The sequence below is a fragment of the Sapajus apella genome, unplaced genomic scaffold (assembly GCF_009761245.1).
Source record: "Sapajus apella isolate SASKATOON/1434 unplaced genomic scaffold, GSC_monkey_1.0 scaffold68, whole genome shotgun sequence".
NCBI classification, from domain to species: domain Eukaryota; kingdom Metazoa; phylum Chordata; class Mammalia; order Primates; family Cebidae; genus Sapajus; species Sapajus apella.
Window position 1 is genome coordinate 2799865 of NW_022437008.1, and position 23261 is coordinate 2823125.

The 23261-nt window shown below is 50.1% G+C and overlaps 1 protein-coding gene and 1 long non-coding RNA gene across 2 annotated transcripts in view; one reads left to right on the forward strand and one right to left on the reverse strand.

The window, feature by feature from the left end:
- The first annotated feature begins 1094 nt into the window (after positions 1 to 1094).
- LOC116530667 lies at positions 1095 to 16894 on the forward strand. The gene is made up of 3 exons (XR_004260102.1): positions 1095 to 1105; positions 1622 to 1624; positions 16664 to 16894. It is a non-coding gene; the product is annotated as an uncharacterized LOC116530667 (long non-coding RNA).
- The window catches only part of ACP7 (acid phosphatase 7, tartrate resistant (putative)), a 23620-nt gene continuing 3665 nt past the window's right edge, over positions 3307 to 23261 (reverse strand). Inside the window, exons 2-12 of the mRNA XM_032248845.1 lie at positions 12098 to 12298; positions 11624 to 11806; positions 10460 to 10583; positions 10163 to 10225; positions 9953 to 10067; positions 9749 to 9856; positions 9577 to 9634; positions 9430 to 9497; positions 9250 to 9321; positions 6767 to 6904; positions 3307 to 4414 (exon numbers count right to left, since the gene is read on the reverse strand). Coding sequence (XP_032104736.1) covers positions 4349 to 4414; positions 6767 to 6904; positions 9250 to 9321; positions 9430 to 9497; positions 9577 to 9634; positions 9749 to 9856; positions 9953 to 10067; positions 10163 to 10225; positions 10460 to 10583; positions 11624 to 11806; positions 12098 to 12298 — 1196 coding nt within the window. The 3' untranslated portion in view covers positions 3307 to 4348. The remainder of the gene's footprint in view (positions 4415 to 6766; positions 6905 to 9249; positions 9322 to 9429; positions 9498 to 9576; positions 9635 to 9748; positions 9857 to 9952; positions 10068 to 10162; positions 10226 to 10459; positions 10584 to 11623; positions 11807 to 12097; positions 12299 to 23261) is intronic.

The following is a 23261-nucleotide window of genomic DNA, read 5'->3' on the forward strand; positions in this document are numbered from 1 at the left end:
GAGCCACTGTGCCTGGTCTTAAGTGTCTTGCAGGAATATAAAGCAGGGAAGGGGGATGGGAGGTGTGTGGGAGGGTAAAACTATTTTATTATTAATATTAATTTTTTTAAGAATTTAATTATTACTATTTTTTTTTAGACAGGCTCTCTGTCATCCAGGCTGGAGTCCAATGGGGTGACCTTGGTTCACTGCAACCTTGACTTCCCGGACTCCAGCGATTTTCCCACCTCAGCCTCCTGAGTAGCTGGATCGTAGGTGTACACCACCATGCCCAGCTAATTGTATTTTTGCTAGAGACGGCGGGCTTTTGCCATGTTGGCCAGGCTGGTCTCACAATCCTGAGTTCAGGTGATCCTTTCACCCTGGCTTCCCAAAGTGCTGAAGTTACAGGTGTGAGCCACCGCACCTGGCCTTAAGTTTTAATTTTTGTTGGGTCCGTAGTAAGTGTATGTATTTATGGGGTACATGAGGTGTTTTGACACAGGCGTGCAACGTGAAATAATCGCCTCATGGAGAATGGGGTATCCATCCTCTCAAGCTTTCATCCTTTGAGTTACAATCCAATTACACTCTTTATTTCAAATGTGCAATTATTATTAAGCATAGTCATTTTATTGTGCGATCGAATAGTAGCTCTTACTCATTCTAATTTTTTTAACCTATTAACAAAACCAAGGCTGGGTGCGGTGGCTCATGCTGTAATCCCAGCACTTTGGGAGGCGGAGGCAGGTGGATCACCTGAGGTCAGGAGTTCGAGACCAGCCCAGCACCAACATGGCAGAACCCTGTCTCTGCTAAAAATACAAAAATGAGTCAGATGTGGTGGCAGATGCCTCTAATCCCAGATACTCAGGAGGCTGAGGCAGGAGAATCGCTTGAACAGGGGAGGCAGAGGTTGCAGTGAGCCAATATCTTGCTATTGCATTTCAGCCTAGGAGACAAAGTAAGACTCGTCTCAAAAAACAACAAACCCAGAACATAAAATGCCCACCCCCGGAGCCTCCACCACCCTTCCCAACTTCTGGTCACTTCCCACCCTCTGTGTCCGTGAGATCAACTGTTTTGATTTTTAGCTTTCACAAACGAGCAAGAACATGTGAGGTTTGTCTTCCTGTGCCTGGCTTATTTCCCTGAAACTGATGACCTCCAGTTGGGTGGAGCTGTTTTAAATAAGAGGGTCAGAGAGGATGGCACTGAGGGTGGCACCTGACGGGGGGAGAACGGGAGCCATGCAGATCCCTGGGGGAACAGCGTCCCTGGCAGAGGGAACTCCCAGTGCAAAAGTGGGTGGGGAGCCCAATGCAGAGGCCAGTGTGGCCGCAGCAGAGTGGGAGAGGGGGTGAGGACAGAGGGGTGATGGGGGTAGATCATCTGGGGCCTTGTGGGCCTGAGACAGAGCCACGGAGAACTGCAAGCAGGGGTGGGTGTGATCTGATGCAGGATCACTTGAGGTCAGGCGTTTGAGACCAGCCTGGCCAACATGGTAAAACCCTGTCTCTACTTTGGTTGTGTGTGGGGAATGGACCCCAGGGATCAGGAGGGAGCAGGGAGTCCAAGGAGTCTGCAGGAAATGAGTGCAGACAGGACGAGGGTGGGGCTTTTTGGGGTGGCAAAAGTATAGAGAGTCTAGATTGAGCCAGCCACTGTGGCTCATGCCTTTAATCCCAGCACTTTGAGAGACCAAGGCAGGTGGATCACCTGAAGTCAGAAGTTCAAGACCACCCTGGCCAATATGGTGAAACGCTGTTTTTACTAAAAATACAAAAATTAGCCAGGCGTGGTGGTGTGCGCCTGTAATCCCAGCTACTTGGGAGGCTGCGGCAGGAGAATCACTTGAATCCAGAGGTTGCAGTGAGCTGAGATCACTCCACCGTACTCCAACCTGGGCAACAGGGTCAAAACTCCTCAAAAAAAAAAAAAAAAAAAAAAGTCTAGATCAATTTCAAAGGCAAACAGGATTTCTAGTTACTTAGATGTGGAGAATGAGAAAAGAGGAGTCAAGATCCATCCAAAAGCTTTCAATCTCATTTAATCCCAAGGCAGCCTCACAGAGTATTACCATTCTTGGATTACAGATGAAGAAACAGAGGTTCAGAGAGGGTTGCTGACTTGCCCATGGTCACACAGGAAAGGTGCAGCTGGAATTTGAACCAGTTTCTGTTTGACCCCAGTGTCCAACCTCTGCCCTCTGTGGAGGTTGCCAGCTCCCAGCACGTCCACAGCCTCACCCAGCTGGGGATAGAGCATGCCAGGCCTGCACAGGGCATCAGCTCAGTTGGTGGCCACGGCACTCCATGACTGTCCAGCCTGTGACCTCCTGGTCGTGGCCTGGCCCGCCATGGCCTTCTCTCAGTGCTCATCACCTGTGTTGCATAACCATGTTTCCCTGCCTGCCTGCGAGCTCCCAGAGGGCATGGCTGTAGCTGATTCATTGCTGCTCCCAGCATTGCCCAGCTGGAGCCTGGCATGTGGTGGCCTTTATTAAGGCAATAGATATTTATTACACATCTGTCTTGTGCTGGGCAATGCCGCGACGCAGCTCTGGGCCCTGTCCTTCTGGGGTCAGAGTCCAGTGGGAGAGTCAGAGAGACCCATCTCCAGACAGTGATGGCCTGGAGTAGGAAGGACTGGAATGGGGGGAGCCCAGAGTCCCCACTCCAGCCTGAGAAGGGGCCTGGGAGGATTTGGCAGAGGTGTTGAATTCACGGTCACCACCCTCACAAACTTAGCCTTGAGGGTGTAGACAGACAATGAGCAAGTTTGTTTTTTCTTTTTTTGAGACAGAGTCTTGCTCTGTCACCCAGGCTGGAGTGCAGTGGCGCGATCATGGCTCACTGCAGCCCCAACTTCCTGGGCTCAAACCATCCTCCTGCCTCAGCCTCCTGAGCAGCTGGGAATACAGGCACACACCACTATGCCCAGCTAATTTTTTTTTTGAGACAGAGTCTTGCTGTGTCACCAGACTGCAGTGCAGGGGCATGATCTCAGCTCACTGCAACCTCCATCTCCCAGATTCAGGCGATTCCCCTGCCTCAGCCTCCTGAGTAGCTGAGACTACAGGCACACGCCACCATGCCTGGCTAATAATTTGGATTTTAGTAGAGACGGGGTTTCACCATGTTGGCCAGGATGGTCTCCATCTCCTGACCTTGTGATCCACTCACCTTGGCCTCCCAAAGTTCTGGGATTATGGGCATGAGCCACCATGCCTGGCCATCCAGCTAATTTTTGTATTTTTGATATAGACGGGGTTTTGCCGTGTTGCCCAGGCTGGTCTCAAACTCTGGCTCAAGTGATACGCCTGCCTCAGCCTCCCAAAGTGCTGGGATTACAGGTGTGTCACTGTACCCCGCCGGGCAGCCACATTTCTGTCTCAGGGCCTTTGCACTGGCTGTTCCTCTGCCTGGAATGCTCTTTCCCCAGATGTTTCCCTCTCAGTGAGATCCCCCTGAAAATTCCAACTGCTCCCTCACGGTCCCTGCGTTTTCTGAGCATGAATCGCTATTTAACCAACTCATTTATCGTGTATTTTTTCCAACTATCTGTTTAGAATGTCAGACCTGTGAGGGCAGAGATCTCTGTCTCATTCACGTCTGTCTCCCCAGCACTGAAAACAGAGCCTGGGACATAGTAGATGCTCAATAAATTATGATTCAATAAATAAGGGAAAGAAAGGAAAGAGGGAAGGAATTGGCAAGTCTGTGGGCTCTTGCAGATTGTCATCTGTCCTAGCTGGGAGGCAGGAGTGTTAGCATGTCTCTTCTTCCCGGATAAGACGGTGGCAGCCTGGGAAACTGAGAGGCACGAAGGGACCCTGGGCCACACTCCTTGAGCCCTGAAGCAGGAGCCAGCTTCAGACCAACTCTCAGTGTGGGGCTCAGAAGAAAAAGCCCCCGACGCCACCTGCTGGTGAGTAGTGTCACGATGGTTGTGCCCACTTTGCTGACGGAAGGCTGGCGATGCCCTTGCAGGGTGGGCAGGAAAGGAGGCAGTCCAGGGGCACCCCCAGCAGACATGCAAAGTCCATGGAGCCACAGTTTAAGGCTCTTGATTCCAGAAGCCCTATGGGCACCTCGCTCCATCAGTGCTATGCAGGAGGGTGGGGCCATGCCAGCAGAGGCCCGCCCTGTGTCACTCTGTGCCCGCTCCCTCCACAGCCAGCCAGGACTCCCACCTCTCTAGGAGGGGACAGCTGCCCCAGCTCCATAGGGCTGCATGCACCCTCTATGGGGCCTCTGGAGGGCAGGGGAGTCAGGACCCATCCAACTCCCCACCCAGGCCTGATCAGTGTCTGGTCACAGCAGCCAAGCTGGCAAAACAGGCTTCTGGAGGAGAGCGGCTCCCATCCCTAGAGGTACGTCCGCCGGCGAAACAGGGGTCTCACCACCCAGACGTCATCTACAATCTTCCCATCCTGTGAGGGACAAAAACAGGGACAGTAGTTAGAGCTGAAAGCCTGAACTCCGGGGCCAGATGGCCTGGGTTCCAATCCCATCTCTGCCCTCTGATGCGCTGTGCAACCCTGAGCAAGGTGCTAGTCCTCTCTGGGCCTCAGTTTTCCTCATCTGAAAAGTGGTGGGAGAGTAAGAGTAGCCACATCACTGGTGTTGTGGGAGTTAAATGAGATAGTATTTGTAAACGGAGCCCAGCATATGGAAAGGGCTGTGTGAGTGTAGGATATTTTTAGGACACAAACTCCGGAGTCAGACAGACCTTGTTTTATATTCCAGCACATTCTCTCTCTGTCTCTCTTTTTTTGTTTTTGAGACAAAGTCTTGCCCTGTCACCCAGACTGGAGTGCAGTGGCTCGATCTCGGCTCACTGTAACCTTCGCCTCCCAGGTTCAAGCCATTCTCCTGCCCCAGCCTCCTGAGTAGCTGGGAATACAGGCCCACACCACCACACCTGGTTAATTTTTGTATTTTTAGTAGAAACGGGGTTTTTCCATGTTAGCCAGGCTGGTCTCAAACTCCTGACCTCAAGTGATCCGCCCGCCTCGGCCTCCCAAAGTGCTGGGATTACAGGCGTGAGCCACCGCGCCTGGCCTTCACATCCACTCTCAAGTGTGTGGCTGGACTCTCTGAGCATAACCCCCATGTTCTATGCAATGCGCAAGGTAATAGATGCCCAGGGTGATGGTGAGAACCGACTGAGATCACACACACAAAGCGTGTGGCCGGTGCCAGTACCACTCAATCAATGGTAGTTATCAGATCCCAGCTCCGCTGTCCTCCAGCTGTGTGACCCTGGGAAAATTACTTCCCCTCTCTGAGTCTCAGTTCCCTCACCTATAAAATGAAAAGGAAATCCACTCCTGTGGGATTATTTTGGTACATAAAGAGCTGTTGGTGCCGGATGCGGTGGCTCACATCTGTAATCCCAGCACTTTGGGAGGCTGAGGCGGCAGATCACCAGAGGTCAGGAGTTCAAGACCAGCCTGGCCAACATGGTGAAATCCCCTCTCTACTAAAAACAGAAAAAATTAGCCAGGTGTGGTGGCACATGCTTGTAGTCCCAGCTACTCCGGAGGCTGAGGCAGGAGAATTGCTTGAACCCGGGAAGTGGAGGTTGCTGTGAGCTGAGATCACGCCACTGTACTCCAACCTGGGTGACAGTGAGACTCCATCTCAAAAATAAATAAATTAATTAAATAAAGTGCTACTAAATACAGAACATCTAGGCAGTGCCTGGTATGCAGTAGGTGCTCAATAAATATTTTTATTATTTTAAAACTACAATGGCAAAAATAAAGAAAGGTGAGCCATTATTATTTGGGTCTACCTAACTGTAAGCCACCCCTTCTGCACACCCCACTTACTGTTTCCCCCGCCTGCATCCCACCCTCACCTGTATCTTCTCCTGCCCCTCAATAGTAAATACCTACAGAATTTACCAAGTTCCACACTGTTCTAAGTATTTTATACGTAATAAGTCATTCAACCCCCATACAGTCCTGTGAGATGGAAACTATGATCATCCCCTCTCACAGATGGGAAAACTGAGGCTCAAAGAAGTTAGATAAGTGGCTCAAGGTCATTCAGCTGTCAAGTAGCAGGAGCAGATTTCTAGCTCGACAGTCCATATTTATTTGTTGTTTTGAGTTAGGGTCTCACTCTGTTGCCCAGGCTGGAGTATAGAGGTGTGATTATAGCTCACAGCAGCCTCTAACTCCGGGACTCAAATGATCCTCCTGCCTTAGCCTCCCAAGTAGCTGGTATTGCAGACATCTGCCACCACACTTGACTTTTTTTTATTTTTTTGAGACAGAGTCTAGCTCTGTCACCCAGGCTGGAGTGCAGTGGTGCCATCTCGGCTCACTGCAACCTCCACCTCCCAGATTTAAGTGATTCTCCCACCTTAGCCTCCTGTGTAGCTGGGATTACAGGCACCTGTCACCATGCCCAGCTAATTTTTGTAATTTTAGTAGAGACTACATTTAGTAGCAATTACAGACGCCTGCCACCTCGTCCAGCTAATTTTTGTAATTTTCACCATGTTGGTCAGGCTGGTCTCTAACTCCTGACCTCAAGTGATCCACCCTCCTCAGCCTCCCAAAGTGCTGGGATTTCAGGTGTGAACCAGTGCACTTGGCCTAATTTTTGTATTTTTTGTAGAAACTAGGTCTCACCATGTTACCCAGGCTGGTCTTGAACTCCTGGACTCAAGCCATCCTTGTGCCACTGCACCCGGCCATGTTTTTAACAACTCATTTGCCTGGCTGGGCCTGGCTATGCAATAGGGTGACTTGGGTCTGGCCCTCACTGACCTGGTCGTCCGACACCTGCTGGACGTGGATGTGGGTCCCGTTGAGGATGTGCAGTCGTGTGTACCCATACTCCTTCACACGCACGGCACTCCAGGGCCTTGGGAAGACAGCAAAGGGCGTCAGCCGCTCCTCACAGCCCTAGGGGGGAGAAGTGGTCAGACCCACGGCAGGTGGAGGACCCACAGGGAAGCAGAAATGACCTGCCAGCCCAAGACCCTGCTGCCCTCAAGGAAGACAGGCAAGATTTGGCCACCAGAGGCCGGGCGTGGTGGCTCACTCCTGTAATCCCAGCACTTTGGGAGGCTGAGGAGGGCAGATCACTTGAGCTCAGGAGTCAGAGACCAGCCTGGCCAACATGGGGAAACCCCTTTTATACTAAAAATACAAAAATTAGCCTGATGTGGTGGCGCACGCCTATAATCTCAGCTACTTGGGAGGCTGAAGCAGGACAATCGCTTGTACCCCGGAGGCAGACTTTGCAGCGAGCCTAGATCATGCCATCACACTACGGCCTGGGAGACAGAGCGAGACCGTCTCAAACAAAAACGAAACCAAAAGACCTGGCCACAGTAATGCTCACAATTGAACACTCTGCCCCAGCCAGGCTTCCCTTGCTCCAGGTCTCTGACTTCTAGAAAAGTACATGGCTGTAGGCCAGGCACAGTGGCTCACGCCAGTAATCCCGGCATTTTGGGAGGCTGAGGTGGGCAGATCACCTGAGGTCAGGAGTTCGAGACCAGCCTGACCAACATGGAGAAACCCCATCTCTACTAAAAATACAAAATTAGCCGTGTGTGGTGGCACATGCCTGTAATCCCAGCTACTCGGGAGGCTGAGGCAGGAGAATCACTTGAACCCGGGAGGCGGAGGTTGCAGCGAGCAGAGATCGTGCCATTGGACTCCAGCCTGAGCAACAAGAGCGAAACTCCGTCTCAAAAGAAGAAAAAAAAAAGAAAAGAAAAAGTACATGGCTGTACAAGGCTGCCCACTACAGCATTACAATGAAAGCTCTGAACCAGAAGCCATCTCTACACTCATCAGGGAGTCAGTTAAATACGTTATAGCATAGCCATCACAAAGCAGGGAAGCAGGGCGATACGAAAAGATGGCCAAGATGTGTGTGAAGGGGAAAAAGCAATTTGAGGAACAGAGAAATCACTGGGTCTGAAGCTGGCTGCATGGTAGACCCTCCAAGAAAGCGTTTTAAAACACCAGTGTCTGGGGAAACAGAATGCCTGTGCTTGCAGCAGAAAAGCCAGGCACGAGAGGCAGAGAGGCTGTTGGAGTGAGGAAAATCACCGCTTTGCACCCAGAGTTGTAATACCAGATTGAAGCAAGGTTCATGAATGGACCATAAAACTAGGAGGGTAAGTTTGAGGCATAATAGGATGTTTGCATAATCTCAAAGTATCTCTCCAGGAGATGCTTGTTAATTACAAAGGAAAAAAGAGAATCGCTTTAGTGGAGAGGACTGGCGGACACCTCCCTAACCAAGTGATCAAAGTGATCATCAGTAATGAGACCCATCCATATCACACTTTCAGCTGAGAAATCAGAGGCTCAAAGAGGTTAAAAAGACATCGTGCGGCTGGTGAGGGATTGATGGCTCACGCCTGCAATCCCAGCCCTTTGGAAAGCTGAGGCGGGCAGATTGCTTGAGTCCAGGAGTTCAAAACCAGCCTGGGCAACATGACGAAACCCCATCTCTACAAAAAAAAAAAAAAAAAAAAAAATTAGCTGGGCATGGTGGCATGCACCTGTAGTCCCAACTACTAGGGAGGCTAAGGCAGGAGAATTGCTTGAACCCAGGAGGCGGAGGTTGTGGTAAGCCGAGATCGTGCCATTGCACTCCAGCCTGGGTAACAAAAGCAAAACTCCGTCTCTAAATAAATAAATAAATAAATAATAAGTGTACTAATAACTTTGTTAAGCCCTATCCTATGTAGCTGTTAGACACGCCATGCTTATAGGCACGTAGTACATTCTGTGTCCTTGTACTTAAGATATCTGTGCTGGAAGTTCTCACAGCATGTCCCAGCTCTCTATTGCTTTTACCTGTTTGGAAAAGTTTTAAGTTGGTAGCCAATCAGGTTTTAGTTTAGATTGTGAGTTCTGGCTCCAGGCAGCAGAGATCAGACACAGCAGTAAGGACGACCCCAAATGCAGAAGGAGTAAATGTGTGTGTATTCCCTTTGTTCTTTGGACTCTCCTGGCATGATGGCTAATGAGAGTACCTTTCCTGCAATCCAGGAAGTAAAAATTGCATTGCTGAAAGATCCTTTGCCTCAGTGCTAATTTTTCTTTGCTGCACCGAGCATCTATTTCCAACACCGGTGGACATGCTGCTGAGAGTTCCTGGCCTTAGGGCTGAGGGTGAAGTGATATCCACTGTGTAAAGCACCCAGCACTCAGGCTGGAGCAAAGCCAGCCCTCCATAGAGAGGAAGAGAGAGAGAAGCCAAAGGCACCCTTCCCCCTGCTCACGGCAGATCCTGTGATGATGTGGACAGGGCCCCGCGGGTTGGTGTAGGGCATCTCTTGGCTACCGTTAAATACCTGTGGAGGGGAACAGTGTTCAGTGGCGGGCAGTCACGCTGGACCATGCTGGGGCGTCAACCACACGGACCCCAGCCGCGTGGGTGCTCAGCCCTTCCCGAGCCTCACCTGGTAGTTGTAAATTGGCCACAGTCGTTCGTACGAGTGCTCATGAGCCCACAGCTGCAAGTCCACCCCTGAGACAGAGCAAGCGAGGATCAGACCTCTGAAGCGGGGACAGGTGGGCGTGGGGCGTGGGTCCCCAGGGTCGCTCACCATGTTTGTAGAAAAGATCCTCCAACCCGTACAGCTTGCCTCGGAGGCCTTTGCGGACCTGGGCAGGGTGAATGAGCAGGTGAGGGTGACGCACACCAACACCCGCCTGGGTCTCAGTGCCTCCCCGATGCCTCCCGGGACCTCCCGGATGCCTCCCAGGGAGGGGCCTCACCTTGCTCTCATGCCGTGTGCAGTCGTCCAGATCTGCGTTGGAGCAGTACATGGGCCGGTGCCCCATGGTGATGATCCAGGGCCGGGCTGCCCGGTTCCTATTGGCTTTCTAGGGAGAAGGGCTCAGAGTGAGGGGCTGGTGGTCAGGGGTGGAGGGGGAGGTGGGACCGGCCGGGGAACGAGAGGGGACCTCCACCCAGGTTACCTGGAGGTCGCTCTCCAGCCAGCGAAACTGCCTCTGTACCAGCTGGCGGCCATAATGGAGAAAGAAATAGACCTCGGTGGAGAAGGAGATGATGTGGGCGGGACCCAGATCCCAGCTGGGGGAGGCAAAGGGCAGGGGTTAGGGCCGGGGCTCCGCTGCATCTCCCATCCTTCAGGGCAGAGGGCCAGTCCCCCGGGACCCCCACATTACCTGTACCACAGGCCCTCATTATCCCCCGGCATGCTGAAGCGAGCCTTGTAGTTAGAGAAGTTGCTAGAATAAGGGAAGTGCAAGGGATGGAGGTGAGGGACTGAACTTCATAGCCCTGCTCCTATACCCCACCTCGTCACTGTCGGGCCCTGAGTCTGGCTTCCAGCTCACCCCCACCTCCTCTTGCTACCACAATTGAGATGTTGCAGCATGAGAGACTCAGGGGAGACGCTAAGAAGAACAGGACCATTTTCATTGATCCAGCCCTCGTCCACCGCCATGGCCCTTGGTCCTCACTAGCGTTCTTCGTGATTCCCAGGGCATGTCATGTACGGCAGGCTGGCAGCCACGGGTTCAATGAGCCGCATGAACCTATCCCCGACACGGGCATTGTCCTGGTCCATGTTGTAGGCAAAATCTCCTGGGGGAGGGGGAACAGAAGGATGATGAGGACTCAGACTGGTTTCCGCTTTCATTGGACTTGAAAGAGCCAGGTATGGTGGCTCACTCCTGTTAATCCCAGCACCTTGGGAGGCCGAGGCAGGAGTATCACTTGAGCCCAGGAATTCGACTCCCAGCCTCCCAAAGGGATTATAGGTGTGAGCCACTGTGCCTGGCCAAGATGTTTTGTTTTTTTTAGACGGAGTCTACCTCTGCCACCCAGGCTGGAGTGCAGTAGTGTCATCTTGACTCACTGTAACCTCCAGGGTTCAAGCGATTCTCCTGCCTCAGCCACCCAAGTAGCTGGGATTACAGACACCGCTTGGCTAATTTTTGTATTTTTAGCCAGGCTGGTCTCAAACTTCTGACCTCAAGTGATCCACCCACCTCGGCCTCCCAAAGTGCTGGAATTACAGGCATGAGCCACCTCACCCAGCCCAAGATGAGTATTATTATTCCCATTTCAGATGGGGAAACTGAGGCCCCAGGTCACACAGCTGGCTAGTGAGGATTTAGAAATAACCTAGGAAGCCTGATTCCAGAGTCTGCACTTTGAAGCATACAGTCCTCCACCCCCATTACCCATCTCATTCCCTCCCCCTCTTAATAACAACAGCAATAATAATGGTAACCAGCACAAGGAGACCGAAGTGCGTCCACACCCTGCGGGGCAACGGGCACTCATGTAGTCATCACAGCAGCCCTGCGAACTTGGAACCAGCTTTTCCTCTGATCAAAATACACAGGGAAAACCCTGCTCCTGGCAGGAGCGCCAGAGTTGAGATTTTAACCTGAGCAGGCTGGTTGACCACAGACACCGCCTCCGCCAGTCCCATCCCCTGTCCCTTCAGAGACACATTGGCCCCAGCCCTGTCCCCTCCATGGTCCTGGCTCCACCCCTAATCCGCGCTCCCCCCACCATCCCTCTGCGCCCCCCACCATCCCTCCATGCACCTCCACTATCCTACCACGAACCCCCCACCATCCCTCTGCAGGCCCCTGCGGATGCAGATGCCTCACCCACGTGGAGAATGGCATCATACATGCCCTGCTGGGTGTCCCTGCGCAGCCGCGGGAAGGCCTTCGGGTTGTCAGCCCCCAGATCCCCAAACACAGCTAGACGGGGGCTCCAGTGGGCCCCATTCTTGAAGGCCCTGAAGCGGAACCGACGGCTCCAGCCCTGGGCACTGCCACAACGATAAACTGAAGGGAGAAGAAAAGGTTGCAGTCAGCTGGCCTCCCAGGACCCTCCCCCCAACCCCCATCCTTCCTCGACTGGTGGAGGGGAGGAGATGGGGGGACTGGTGGGGGCTGGCCCATGCCCCTTCAGTCGGCCTTCCTGGCAGCTTCCATTTTCCTCCTGGGATCTCATGCAATAGGCTTGCAGATAGGCAGAGGAGTTACCAGCCCAGCCTGAGCCCCCAGCCAGCGGTAGCTTCTAGGCCATATCCCACTCCTCTTCCCATCAACAGCTCAGCCTGGGGCCCCTCTCACCGTACTGAACCCCCGGCAGCAGCTTGCGCAGCGTGACTCGGTGTATGTAGAGCTTCCTCCGGAGAATGCCCCCGTCCACAAAGGGGACAAAGGTGCCCTGGGCGCGGAGGGGCAGGGGCCCTGACGGCTGCAACCCGAATTGCACTTCAGAGCGGGTTGGGACCCATGTGGTCCAGGTGACAGTCATGGAGCCTGGCTCACCTGAGGAGAAAGGGACAGAGGGTGGCAGGGGAGTGAGGCCTGGGGAGGGTGGGTGGGAGGGACGTGCAGAAAAAGTGAGGGGCGTTGACAGTAACTGCTGTTGAACAGTTAGTAGTCAAGGACACAGGTTCTGGAACTGCCCAAGTTCAATCCCAGCTCTGCCTTTTTTTTTTTTTTTTAAAGACAAACTTTCGTATTGCCCAGGCTGGAGTGCAGTGGCGTGATCTCGGTTCACTGCAACCTCCACCTCCCAGGTTCAAGCAATTCTCCTGCCTCAGCCTCCCGAGTAGTTGGGATTACAGATGCCGACCACCATGCCTGGGTAATTTTTGTGTTTTTAGTAGAGATGGGGTTTTGCCACGTTGGTCAGGCTGGTCTCGAAGTCCTGACCTCATGATCCAGCCACCTTGGCCTCCTAAAGTGCTGGGATTACAGGTGTGAGCCACTGCACCCAGCCTTTTTTTTTTTTTTTTTGTGACAGGGTCTTACTTTGTCACCCAGGATGGAGTGCAATGGTGCGATCTCAGCTGACTGCAACCTCTGCCTCCCGGGTTCAAGCAATTCCCCTGCCTTAGCCTCCCTAGTAGCTGGGATTACAGGCGCCTGACACCACGCCCAGCTAATTTTTGCATTTTTAGTAGAGACAGAATTTTGTCATGTTGGCCAAGCTGGTCTTGAACTCCTGACCTCAGGTGATCCACACACCTTAGCCTCCCAAAGTGCTGGGATTACAGGTGTGATCCACTGCACCCTGCCCCAGCTCTGCTGAGCTTTCCTGGGGCACATCACTTCACTTCTCTGAGCCTCAGTTTTCCTGTCTGCAAAATGGAAGAATAATAGTCTCTGCCCTACACGGTTGTTATGAGGCTTAGATGAACAAATAGAAGTAAAGCACGTGCAACAGTGCCTAGTACACTTAGGGTTGTGTGGGGGAATGAGTATTATTAATGTCATTATTTACCATGTGCAGGCCTTGTGCCAACTGTGGTACACACGATATCATTTAAGGGTTGCCAGCTTGGGTGTCTGGAGGCCACAGGTGATCTAAAGGGAGACAAGGGCGACCTGTATGACAGCAAGGAGTTGCAGAGCAGGTGGCCAGCTGTAGACCCGCTCTGTCTCAAAGGGGCAGCGATCACGCAGATCTGGCAGTAGCCACCAAGCATGAGCCCAGTACCAGCAAAGCCATTGACTTTTTTTTTTTTTGGAGATAGGGTCTCACTCTGTTGCCCAGGCAGTGGTGCCATCATAGCTTACTGCAGCCTTGACCTCCTGGGCTCAAGCCATCTTACGGCCTCAGCCTCCCAAGTAGCTGGAACGACAGGCACACGCCACCATGCCCAGCTAATTTTTTTTTTTTTTGAGGTGGCGTCTTGCTCTGTTGCCCAAGCTTGAGTGCAGTGGTGCAATCTTGGCTCACTGCCACCTCTGTGAGATGATCTGGCTCTGTGTCCCCACCCAAATCTCATCTTGAATTGTACTCCCATAATTCCCACGTGTTGTGGGAGGGACCAGTGGGAGATCATTTGAACATGGGGGCGGTTTCCCCCAGACTGTTCTCATGGTAGTGACTAAGTCTCGTGAGATCTGGTGGGTTTATCAGGGGTTTTCACGTTTGTTTCTTCCTCATTTTCTCTTGCCGCCAACACGTAAGAAATGCCTTTCACTTCACCGGCTGGGCACGGCGGCTCACGCCTGTAATCCCAGCACTTTGGGAGGCCAAGGCAGGTGGATCACCTCAGGTCAGGAGTTCGAGACCAGCCCGGCCAACATGGTGAAACCCTGTCTCTACTAAGAATACAAAAATTAGCCAAGCATGGTGGCGGGTGCCTGTAATTCCAGCCACTCAGGAGGCTGAGGCAGGAGAATTGCTTGAACCTGGGAGGCAGAGGTTGCAGTGAGCTGAGCCCATGACATTGCACTCCAGCCTGGGTGACAGAGCAAGACTCCATCTCAAAAAAATAAATAAATAAAAATAAAGTACTTAATCTTCCTAAGTCTCAGTTTCCTCATCTGTAAAATAGGGAGAATAAAAAATTTATTAAAGAAAAAAAAAAAGAAATGCCTTTCACCAGCTGGGCACAGTGGCTCATGCCTGTAACCCCAGCATTTTAGGAGGCCAAGGTGGGTGGATCACAAGGCCAGGAGAGTGAGACCATTTTGGCCAATATGGTGAAACCCCGTCTCTACTAAAAAGACAAAAATTAGCTGGGAGTGGTGGCACATGCGTATAGTCCCAGTTACTTGGGAGTCTGAGGCAGGAGAATTACTTGAACCTGGGAGGCAGAGGTTGTAGTGAGCCAGGGCTGTGCCACTGCACTCCAGCCTGGCAACAGAGCAAATTCTGTCACAAAAAAAAAAAAAAAAAAGAGAGAAAGAAAGAAAGAAAAAGAAACGCCTTTCCCCTCCCGCCATGATTCTGAGGCCTCCCCAGCCATGTGGAACTGCAAGTCTAATTAAACCTCTTTTGCTTCCCAGTCTCGTGTAGGTCTTTGTCAGCGGCGTGAAAACGGTCTAATGCAGTAAATTGGTAGCAGTAGAGTGGGGTGTGGCTGAAAAGATACCCGAAAATGTGGAAGCGACTTTGGAACTGGGTAACAGGCAGAGGTTGGAACAGTTTGGAGGGCTCAGGAGAAGAAAGGCAAATGTGGGAAAATGTGGAACTTCCTAGAGACTTGTTGAACAGCTTTGACAGAAATACTGATAATGATGTGGACAGTGAAGTCCAGGTGGAGGTGGTCTCTGGCAGAGACGAGGAACTTGTTGGGAACCGGAGCAAAGGTCACTCTCATTATAGTTTAGCAAAGAGACTGGCAGCATTTTGCCCCTGCCCTAGAGATCTGTGGAACTTTGAACTTGAGAGAGATGATTTAGGGTCTCTGGCAGAAGAAATTTCTAAGCAGCAAAGCATTCAAGATGTGCTGTTAAAGACGTTTTTGGTTTTTTGTTTTTTTTGAGACAGTCTCACTCTTGCCCAGGCTGGAATGCAGTGGTGCAGTCTTGGCTCACTGCAGCCTCCGCCTCCCAGGTTCAAGCGATTCTCCTGTCTCAGCCTTTTGTGTAGCTGGGATAGAGGCATGTGTTACCACGCCTGGCAAATCTTTGTATTTTTAGTAGAGACAGGGTTTCTCCATGTTGGTCAGGCTGGTCTTGAACTCCTGACCTCAGGTGATCCGCCCACCTCAGCCTCCCAAAGTGCTGGGATTACAGGCATAAGCCACCATGCCTGGCCTGAAGGCATTCAGTTTTAAAAGGGAAGCAGCACATAGAAGTTCAGGAAATTTGCAGCCTGACAATGGGATAGAAAATAAAATCCCATTTTCTGAGAAGAAATTCAAGCTGGCTGCAGATATTTGCATAAGTAACGAGAAGCTGAATTTTTTTTTTTCTTGAGACAGAGTTTCACTCTTGTTACCCAGACTTGAGTGCAATGGCTCAATCCCAGCTCACCACAACCTACACCTCCTGGGTTCAAGCAATTCTCCTGCCTCAGCCTCCCGTGTGGCTGGGACTACAGGCTGCACCACCATGCCCAGCTAATTTTTTTTGTATTTTTAGTAGAGACGGGGTTTCACCATGTTGACCAGGATGGTCTTGATCTCTTGACTTCGTGATTCACCCGCCTCAACCTCCCAAAGTGCTGGGATTATAGGCGTGAACCACCGTGCCGGCCCATGAGAAGCTGAATGTTAATCCCAAGACAATAGGGAAAATATCTCCAGATGTCAGAGACCTTTGCAGCTGCCCCTCCCATCACCGACCTGGAGGTCTAGGAGGAAAAAATGGTTTTGTGGGTAGGGCTCAGGGTCCCTGTGCTGTGTGCAGTCTAGGGACTTGGTGCCCTGCATCCTAGCTGCTCCAGCCATGGCTGAAAGGGGCCGATATAGATCTCAGGCCATGGCTTCAGAGGGTGCAAGTCCCAAGCCTTGGCAGCTCCCATGTGGTTTTGAGCCTGTAGGTGTAGGGAAGTCAGGAATTGGGGTTTGGGAACCTCTGCCTAGTTTTCAGAAGATGTATGGAAACTCCTGGATTCCCAGGCAGAAGTTTGCTGCAGGGGCAGGGCCCTCATGGAGACCCTCTGCTAGGGCAGTGCAGAAGGGAAATGTGTGGTTGGAGCCCCCACACAGTGTCCCTACTGGGACACCACCTAGTGGAGCTGTGACAAGAGGGCCACCATCCTTCAGACCCAGAATGGTAGATCCACTGACACATTGCACTGTGCCCCTGGAAAAGCTGCAGACACTCACTGCCGGCCTGTGGAAGCAGCCAGGAGGGAGGCTATACCCTGCAGTCACAGGGGCGGTGCTGCCCAAGACCATGGGAACCCACCTCTTGCATCAGCTTGACCTGGATGTGAGACCTGAGGTCAAAGGAAATCATTTTGGAGCTTTAAAATTTGACTGCCCTGCTGGATGTTGGACTTGCATGGGTCCTATAACCCCTTTGTTCTGGTCAATTTCTCCCATTTGGAATAGTATTTACCCAATAACTGTACCCCCATAATATCTAGGAAGTAAGTAACCTGCTTTTGAGTTTACAGGCTCATAGGTGGAAGGGACTTGCCTTCAGATGAGACTTTGGACTGTGTACTTTTGGGTTAATGCTGAAATGAGTTAAGACTTTGGGGGACTGTTGAGAAGGCATGATTGGTTTTGAAATGTGAGGACATGAGATTTGGAGGAGCCAGGGGCGGAATGATATGGTTTGACTCTGTGTTCTCACCCAAATCTCATCTTGAATTATATTTCCGTAATTCCCATGTGTTGTGGGAGGGACCTGGAAGGAGATCATTTGAATCATGGGGGCGGTTTCCCTCATGCTGTTCTGGTGGTAGTGAATAAGTCTCACGAGATCTGATGGTTTTATGAGGAGTTTCCGCTTCTGCTGCTTCCTCATTTTCTCTCGCCTCCACCACGTAAGAAGTGCCTTTCACCTCCTGCCATGATTCTGAGGCCTCCCCAGCCATGTGGAACTGTAAGTCCAACTAAATCTCTTTTTCTTCCCAGTCTCAGGTATGTCTTTATCAACAGCATGAAAACAAATTAATACACCCGCCTCCTGGGTTCAAGTGATCCTCCCACCTTAGCCTCCTGAGTAGCTGGGACCACAGGCATGCACCAGTATGCCCAGCTCATTTTTAATTTTTTTTTTCTTAGAGATGGGATCTTGCTGTGTTGCCCAGGCCGGTCTTGAACTCCTGGACTTGAGTGATCTGCCCTCCTCGGCCTCCCAAAGTGCTGGGATTACAGGCATGAGCATGTCCCGACTTTTCTATTGACTTCTAGAACACATCTTTACACAGCGGTTTTAATATCTCAGGAGCATGTATAGCTAGATAGGAAAATCCATATTTTAAAGTGATAGTTTCGAATTCTTAAATGTTGGCACCCAAGTCAAGGTTTTAAAAATGCCGTGTGGTGTAGTGTAATGTTAAGAGTTCTTCCCCCAGCCATACAAAAGTGCATGTGCCCAGGGTTATTTATTGCAGTATGCTCTGTAATTGCAAAATATGGGAAACAACCTGAATGCCCATATTTAGGAGAGTGACTGAATAACATCCACACAATGGTGTAAAAAAGAATGAGGACAAGCTCCAAGAACTGCTATGAAATGCTTCCAGGACATATTGTTAAACCAAAAATAGCAAAGTGCAGAAGAGTGTAGTTACTGCCCTTAATGTAAGGGGATATAAGAAAACACACAGGTGTCTCTGCTCATTTGTACAAAAGAAATACAGATAGCATACACCAGCTACTAAAGAGATGAATTCCTGGCCAGGTACAGTGGCTCACACTTGTAATCCCAGCACTTTGGGTGGTCAAGGCGGGTGAGTGAAACCCCAACTCTAAAAAAAGTACACAAATTAGCTGGGCTTGATGGCGGGCACCTGTAATCCCAGCTACTTGGGCTGAGGCAGGAAAATTGTTTGAACCTGGGTGGTGGAGGTTGCAGTGAGCCAAGATTGTGCCACTGCACTCCAGCCTGGGCCACAGAATAAGAACTCCATCTCTAAATAAATAAATAAGAGATGAATTACTTACAGGAGATGGATGGAAAATGAGGTAGAAAAAACGAGGAGGCCAGACGTGGTGGCTCACGCCTATATTCCCAGCACTTTGGGAGGCTGAGGTGGGTAGATTGCTTTGAGGCCAGGAGTTACAGACAAGCCTGGCCAACATGGTGAAACCTCTTCTCTACTAAAAATGCAAAAATTCGCTGGGTGAGGAGTTCAAGACCAGCTTGGTCAACATAGCAAAACCCCGTCTCTACTAAAAATACAAAAATTAGCCGGGCGTGGTGGCTCCAGCTACTCAGCAGGCTGAGGCAAAATAATCACTTGAAACTGGGAGGCAGAGGTTGCAGTGAGCAGAGATTGTGCCACTGCACTCCAGCCTGGGTGACAGAGCAAGAATCCTTCTCCAAAAAAAGGCAGGAAGGAAGAAAGAAAGAAGGAAGGAAGGAAGGAAAGAAAGGAGGGAGGGAGGGAAGGAAGGGAGGGAGGGAGAGAAGGAAGGAAGGAAGGAAGGAAGGAAGGGAGGGAGGGAGGGAAGGAAGGAAGGAAGGACGGACGGATGGAAGGAAGGAAGGATGGAAGGAAGGATGGAAGGAAGGACGGAAGGAGGGAAGGAAGGAAGGAAACGGGAATGGGAACAGAGTAGTAGGGATGAGGAAACAGACCCTTCCCTGAGTCAGGCATTTGTGTAATTTTGACTCCTGGAACTATAGTCATGTTTCACATTTCCCTCACACACCCACAAAATAAACAAAACTATCAGGGTGTGGAGGGAACCCAATATGGAATGGAAACACTAATAAGTGGACCTAACCAGATTTAAAAAATGAATAACATAACCACACGGAAGCGGGTGAGGAAGAAAAATAACTGCAAGAAACAGTGTCCTAACTGGGTATTATTACAAGGCAAAAGACAAAAAGGCCTGTACGTAAAGCCTGTCACCTTGGCAGTGGGTGCTTCTCACAGCCACACTTGTGAATGATTCTGAGATACAGAGTTTCACTCTTGTTGCCAAAGCTGGAGTGTAATAGCATGATTTCAGCTCACTGCAACCTCTGCCTCCTGGGTTCAAGTGACTCTCCTGTCTCAGCCTCCCAAGTAGCTGGGATTACAGGCATCTGTGGCTAAATTTTTGTATTTTTAGTAGAGACAGGGTTTTATCATATTGGCCAAGCTGGTCTCGAACTCCTAACCTCAGGTGACCCACTTGCCCAGCCTCCCAAAGTGCTGGGATTACAGGTGTGAGCCACCACACCTGGCCAGAACTGCTTTATGTGTACACTAGGATTGAACAAATAGTATATTATAAACAATCAGGGTCAAATTTCTGAGTGTTAGAGAAAAAAGTTACAAAAAGGAAAGATGAGGCTAAAATAAACCCACAGTGCTGGGCTGAAATCAGGGATATCAGAATGATCTCATGGTAATTAATTTTTTTTTTTTTTTGAATTGGAGTCTTGCTCTATCACCCAGGCTGGAGGGCAGTGGTGTGATCTCAGGTCACTGCAACCTCTGCCTCTCAGGTTCAAGTGACTCTCCTGCCCCAGCCTCCTGAGTAGCTGGGATTACAGGTACACACCACCACACCTGGCTAATTTTTTTCTATTTTTAGTAGAGATGGGGTTTCACTATGTTGGTCAGGCTGGTCTCGAACTCCTGACCTCAAGTGATCCACCCACCTCGGCTTCCCAAAATGCTGGAATTACAGTGTGAGCCTCTGTGCCCAGCCAGGTAATAAATTTTTATACAGATTCAAACATAAATGGGTGAATATGCAGCTTCATATACACGCATGTATTGCCTCGCTGTGTCTGTTGAGAGGAACTAGAAGCAATGACACCCCAGTGGCAATAAGCACACCTAGCACTCAGATCTCAGCTTCTAAATAACCACTCTCCAATCAAAAGAAACTGGAGGGCTGAGCACAGTGTCTCACACCTGTAATCCCAGCACTTTGGGAGGCCAAGGCAGTGGATCACAACGTCAGGAGTTCGAGACCAGCCTGACCAACATGGTGAAACCCCAACTCTACTAAAAATACAAAAATTAGCCAGGCATGGTGGTGGATGCCTGAAATCCCAGCTACTCAGGAGACTGAGGCAGGAAAATCACTTGAAAACCCAGGAGGCGGAGGTTGCAGCGAGCCAAGATTGCACCATTGCATTCCAGCTTGGGCAACAGGAGTGAAACTCCAGCTCAAAAAAAAAAAAAAAAGGAGGGAATTAGAAAATTAGAAAATCACCATTAAGCAAACACCACACTAATAATTGTTGCCGATAAGATACACTGATGGATGCTAAAATTAGTGGGCAAACATTGAGGAGAAACAGGATTTGCATTGTCTTGAGCCATCTCCCTCAAGATATTCACTAATTACAAAGAATAATTGCTTTATAGTGAAGAAACCCAGCAGGCACCTCCTTGATCAAACAATCAGGGTCAACATCAATAAGTCACAGCAATAAGTCACAGCCACACCTTGATCCTTTGTGTCATGTACCAAGAAGGGCACAACATCGCATGTATGACAGTCTTGCCAAAAACGCATAACTTAATTCCAGTCGGGAGACAATATCAGACAAACCCAGATGAGAGATACTGTACAAAATAGCTGATCAGTACTCAGCAATACCAAGATGGTGAAAGATAAGGGAAGACTGAGAAACTGATGGATGGACGGAGGCTAGGGAAGCAAAACCGCTAAGTGCAATGTGAGATCCTGGATCAGGTTCTGGAAGGGAAAACAGACATTATAGAAAAACGGGTGAAATCCAAATGAGAGCTGTAGTTTAGTTAACAGTATTGTACCGATCTTGATTTCTCGATTTTAATCATTGTACCATGATTAAGTAAAATGTTAACATGAGGGAAACTGAGTGAGGGGAGACAGGAACTCTATAATATTTTGGAATGTTTCTGCTAAATCTAAAAGTAGTACAAAATTTAAAAGTATTTGTTTTTGAGACAGAGTTTCACTCTTATTGCCCAGGCTGGAGTGCAATGGCACAATCTCAGCTCACTGCAACCTCTGCCTCCCAGATTCAAGTGATTCTCCTGCCTCAACCTCCCAAGTAGCTGGGGTTACAGGTGCCCGCCACCATGCCCAGCTAATTTTTATGTTTTTCAGTAAAGATGGGGTTTTGCCACGTTGGCCAGGTTGGTCTTGAACACCTGAACTCAGGTGCCTGTTTTAGGCTGGGCACGGTGGCTCATGCCTGTAATCCCAGCACTTTGGGAGGCCAAGGCAGGTGGATCACCTGAGGTCAGGTGTTCAAGACCAGCCTGGCCAACGTGGTGAAACCTCATCTCTACTTAAAAATACAAAAATAAGGGGCTGAGCACAGTGGCTTATGCCTATAATCCCAGCACTTTGGGAGACCGAGGCTGGTGGATCACTCGAGGTCAGGAGTTCAAGACCAGCCTAGTCAACATGGTCAACCTCTCTACTAAAAATACAAAAATTACCTGGGCATGATGGCATGCACCTGTAGTCCCAGCTACTTGAGAAGCTGAGGCAGGAGAATTACTGGAACCCAGGAGGCAGAGGTTGCAGTGAGCTGAGATCATGCCACTGCACTTCAGCCTGGGCAACAGAGTGAGACTCTGACTCAAAAAAAAAAAAAAAAAGAAAAAATACAAAAATCAGCCAGGCATTGGTGGCAGGTGCCTATAATCCCAGCTACTCAGGAGGCTGAGGCAGGAGAATCCCTTGAACTCGAGAGGCAGAGGTTGCAATGAGCCAAGATCGCACCACTGCACTCCAGCCTGAGTGACAGAGTGAGACTCTGTCTCAAAACAATCAAACAAACAAAGAAAAAACCCCACAAAGATCATGGGCTCCTGAGCCAGCCTGCTGGCATTGATTCCCAGGCTATGTGATCTGGGGTCAGACTCTTCCCCTGCTATGAGCCTCAGTTTACTGTCTTGTCAAATGGGAGTACCAATGGTACCTATGGCTTAAGGTTGACATCAGATTACATGAGTTATCCAAGTTATCCATCTAAAGCACTTATAAGCATATATTTGCCATTGTTCCTGTGTAGGCTGAAAAAGGACAGCCATGAGCTCAATGGATTGTCATATTAGCACTATAAGATGGGTTTTTACTGCCTTTCCCATTTTTACAGATGCCTCCAGGCAAAGTGCTTTGTTCAAGCTGGCTAGGCCGGCAAATGCCAACCCAGTTCATTTGCCACATCGCAGTAACCTATAAGAAAGTGTTTCTGCTGGGCATGGTAACTCATGCCTGTTATCCCAGCACTCGGGATGCTGAGGTGGGAGGATCACTTGAGCCCAGGAGTTTGAGACCAGCCTGGACAACATACTGAGACCTTGTCTCTACAAAAAATAAAAAGAATTAGCTGTGTCTAAATATCCTGCTTATACCACAAAAAAAAAAAAAAAAAAAAAGAGCTAGGCATGGTAGTGCACGTCTGTACTCCCAGTTACTCAGGTGGCTGAGGCAGGAGGATCGCCTATGGCCAGAAGTTAGAGGCTGCGGTAAACTGTGGTTGCACCATTGCATTCCACCGTGGGCAACAGAGTGAGACCCCCGTCTGAAAAAAAAAAAAAGGGGCTTGGTGGCTCACGCCTGTAATACCAGCACTTTAGGAGGCTGAGGCAGGTGGATCACGAGGTCCATCTCTACTCAAAATACAAAATATCAGCCGGGCATGGTAACATGTGCCTATAATCCCGGCTACTTGGGAGGCTGGGGCAGAAGAATCGCTTAAACCAAGGAGGCAGAAGTTGCAGTGAGCCGAGATCACGCCGCTGCACTGCAGCCTGGCAACCGAGCAAGACTGTCTCAAAAAATAAAAAAGAAACTACCTTCTCTGAAGGTGTAAAAGACATGAAAAACAAAGAAAGATAAGGAATGACTAAGCGCTGTGACAGTTCCTCAGTCATTCCTTATCTTTCTTTGTTTTTCATGTCTTTTACACCTTC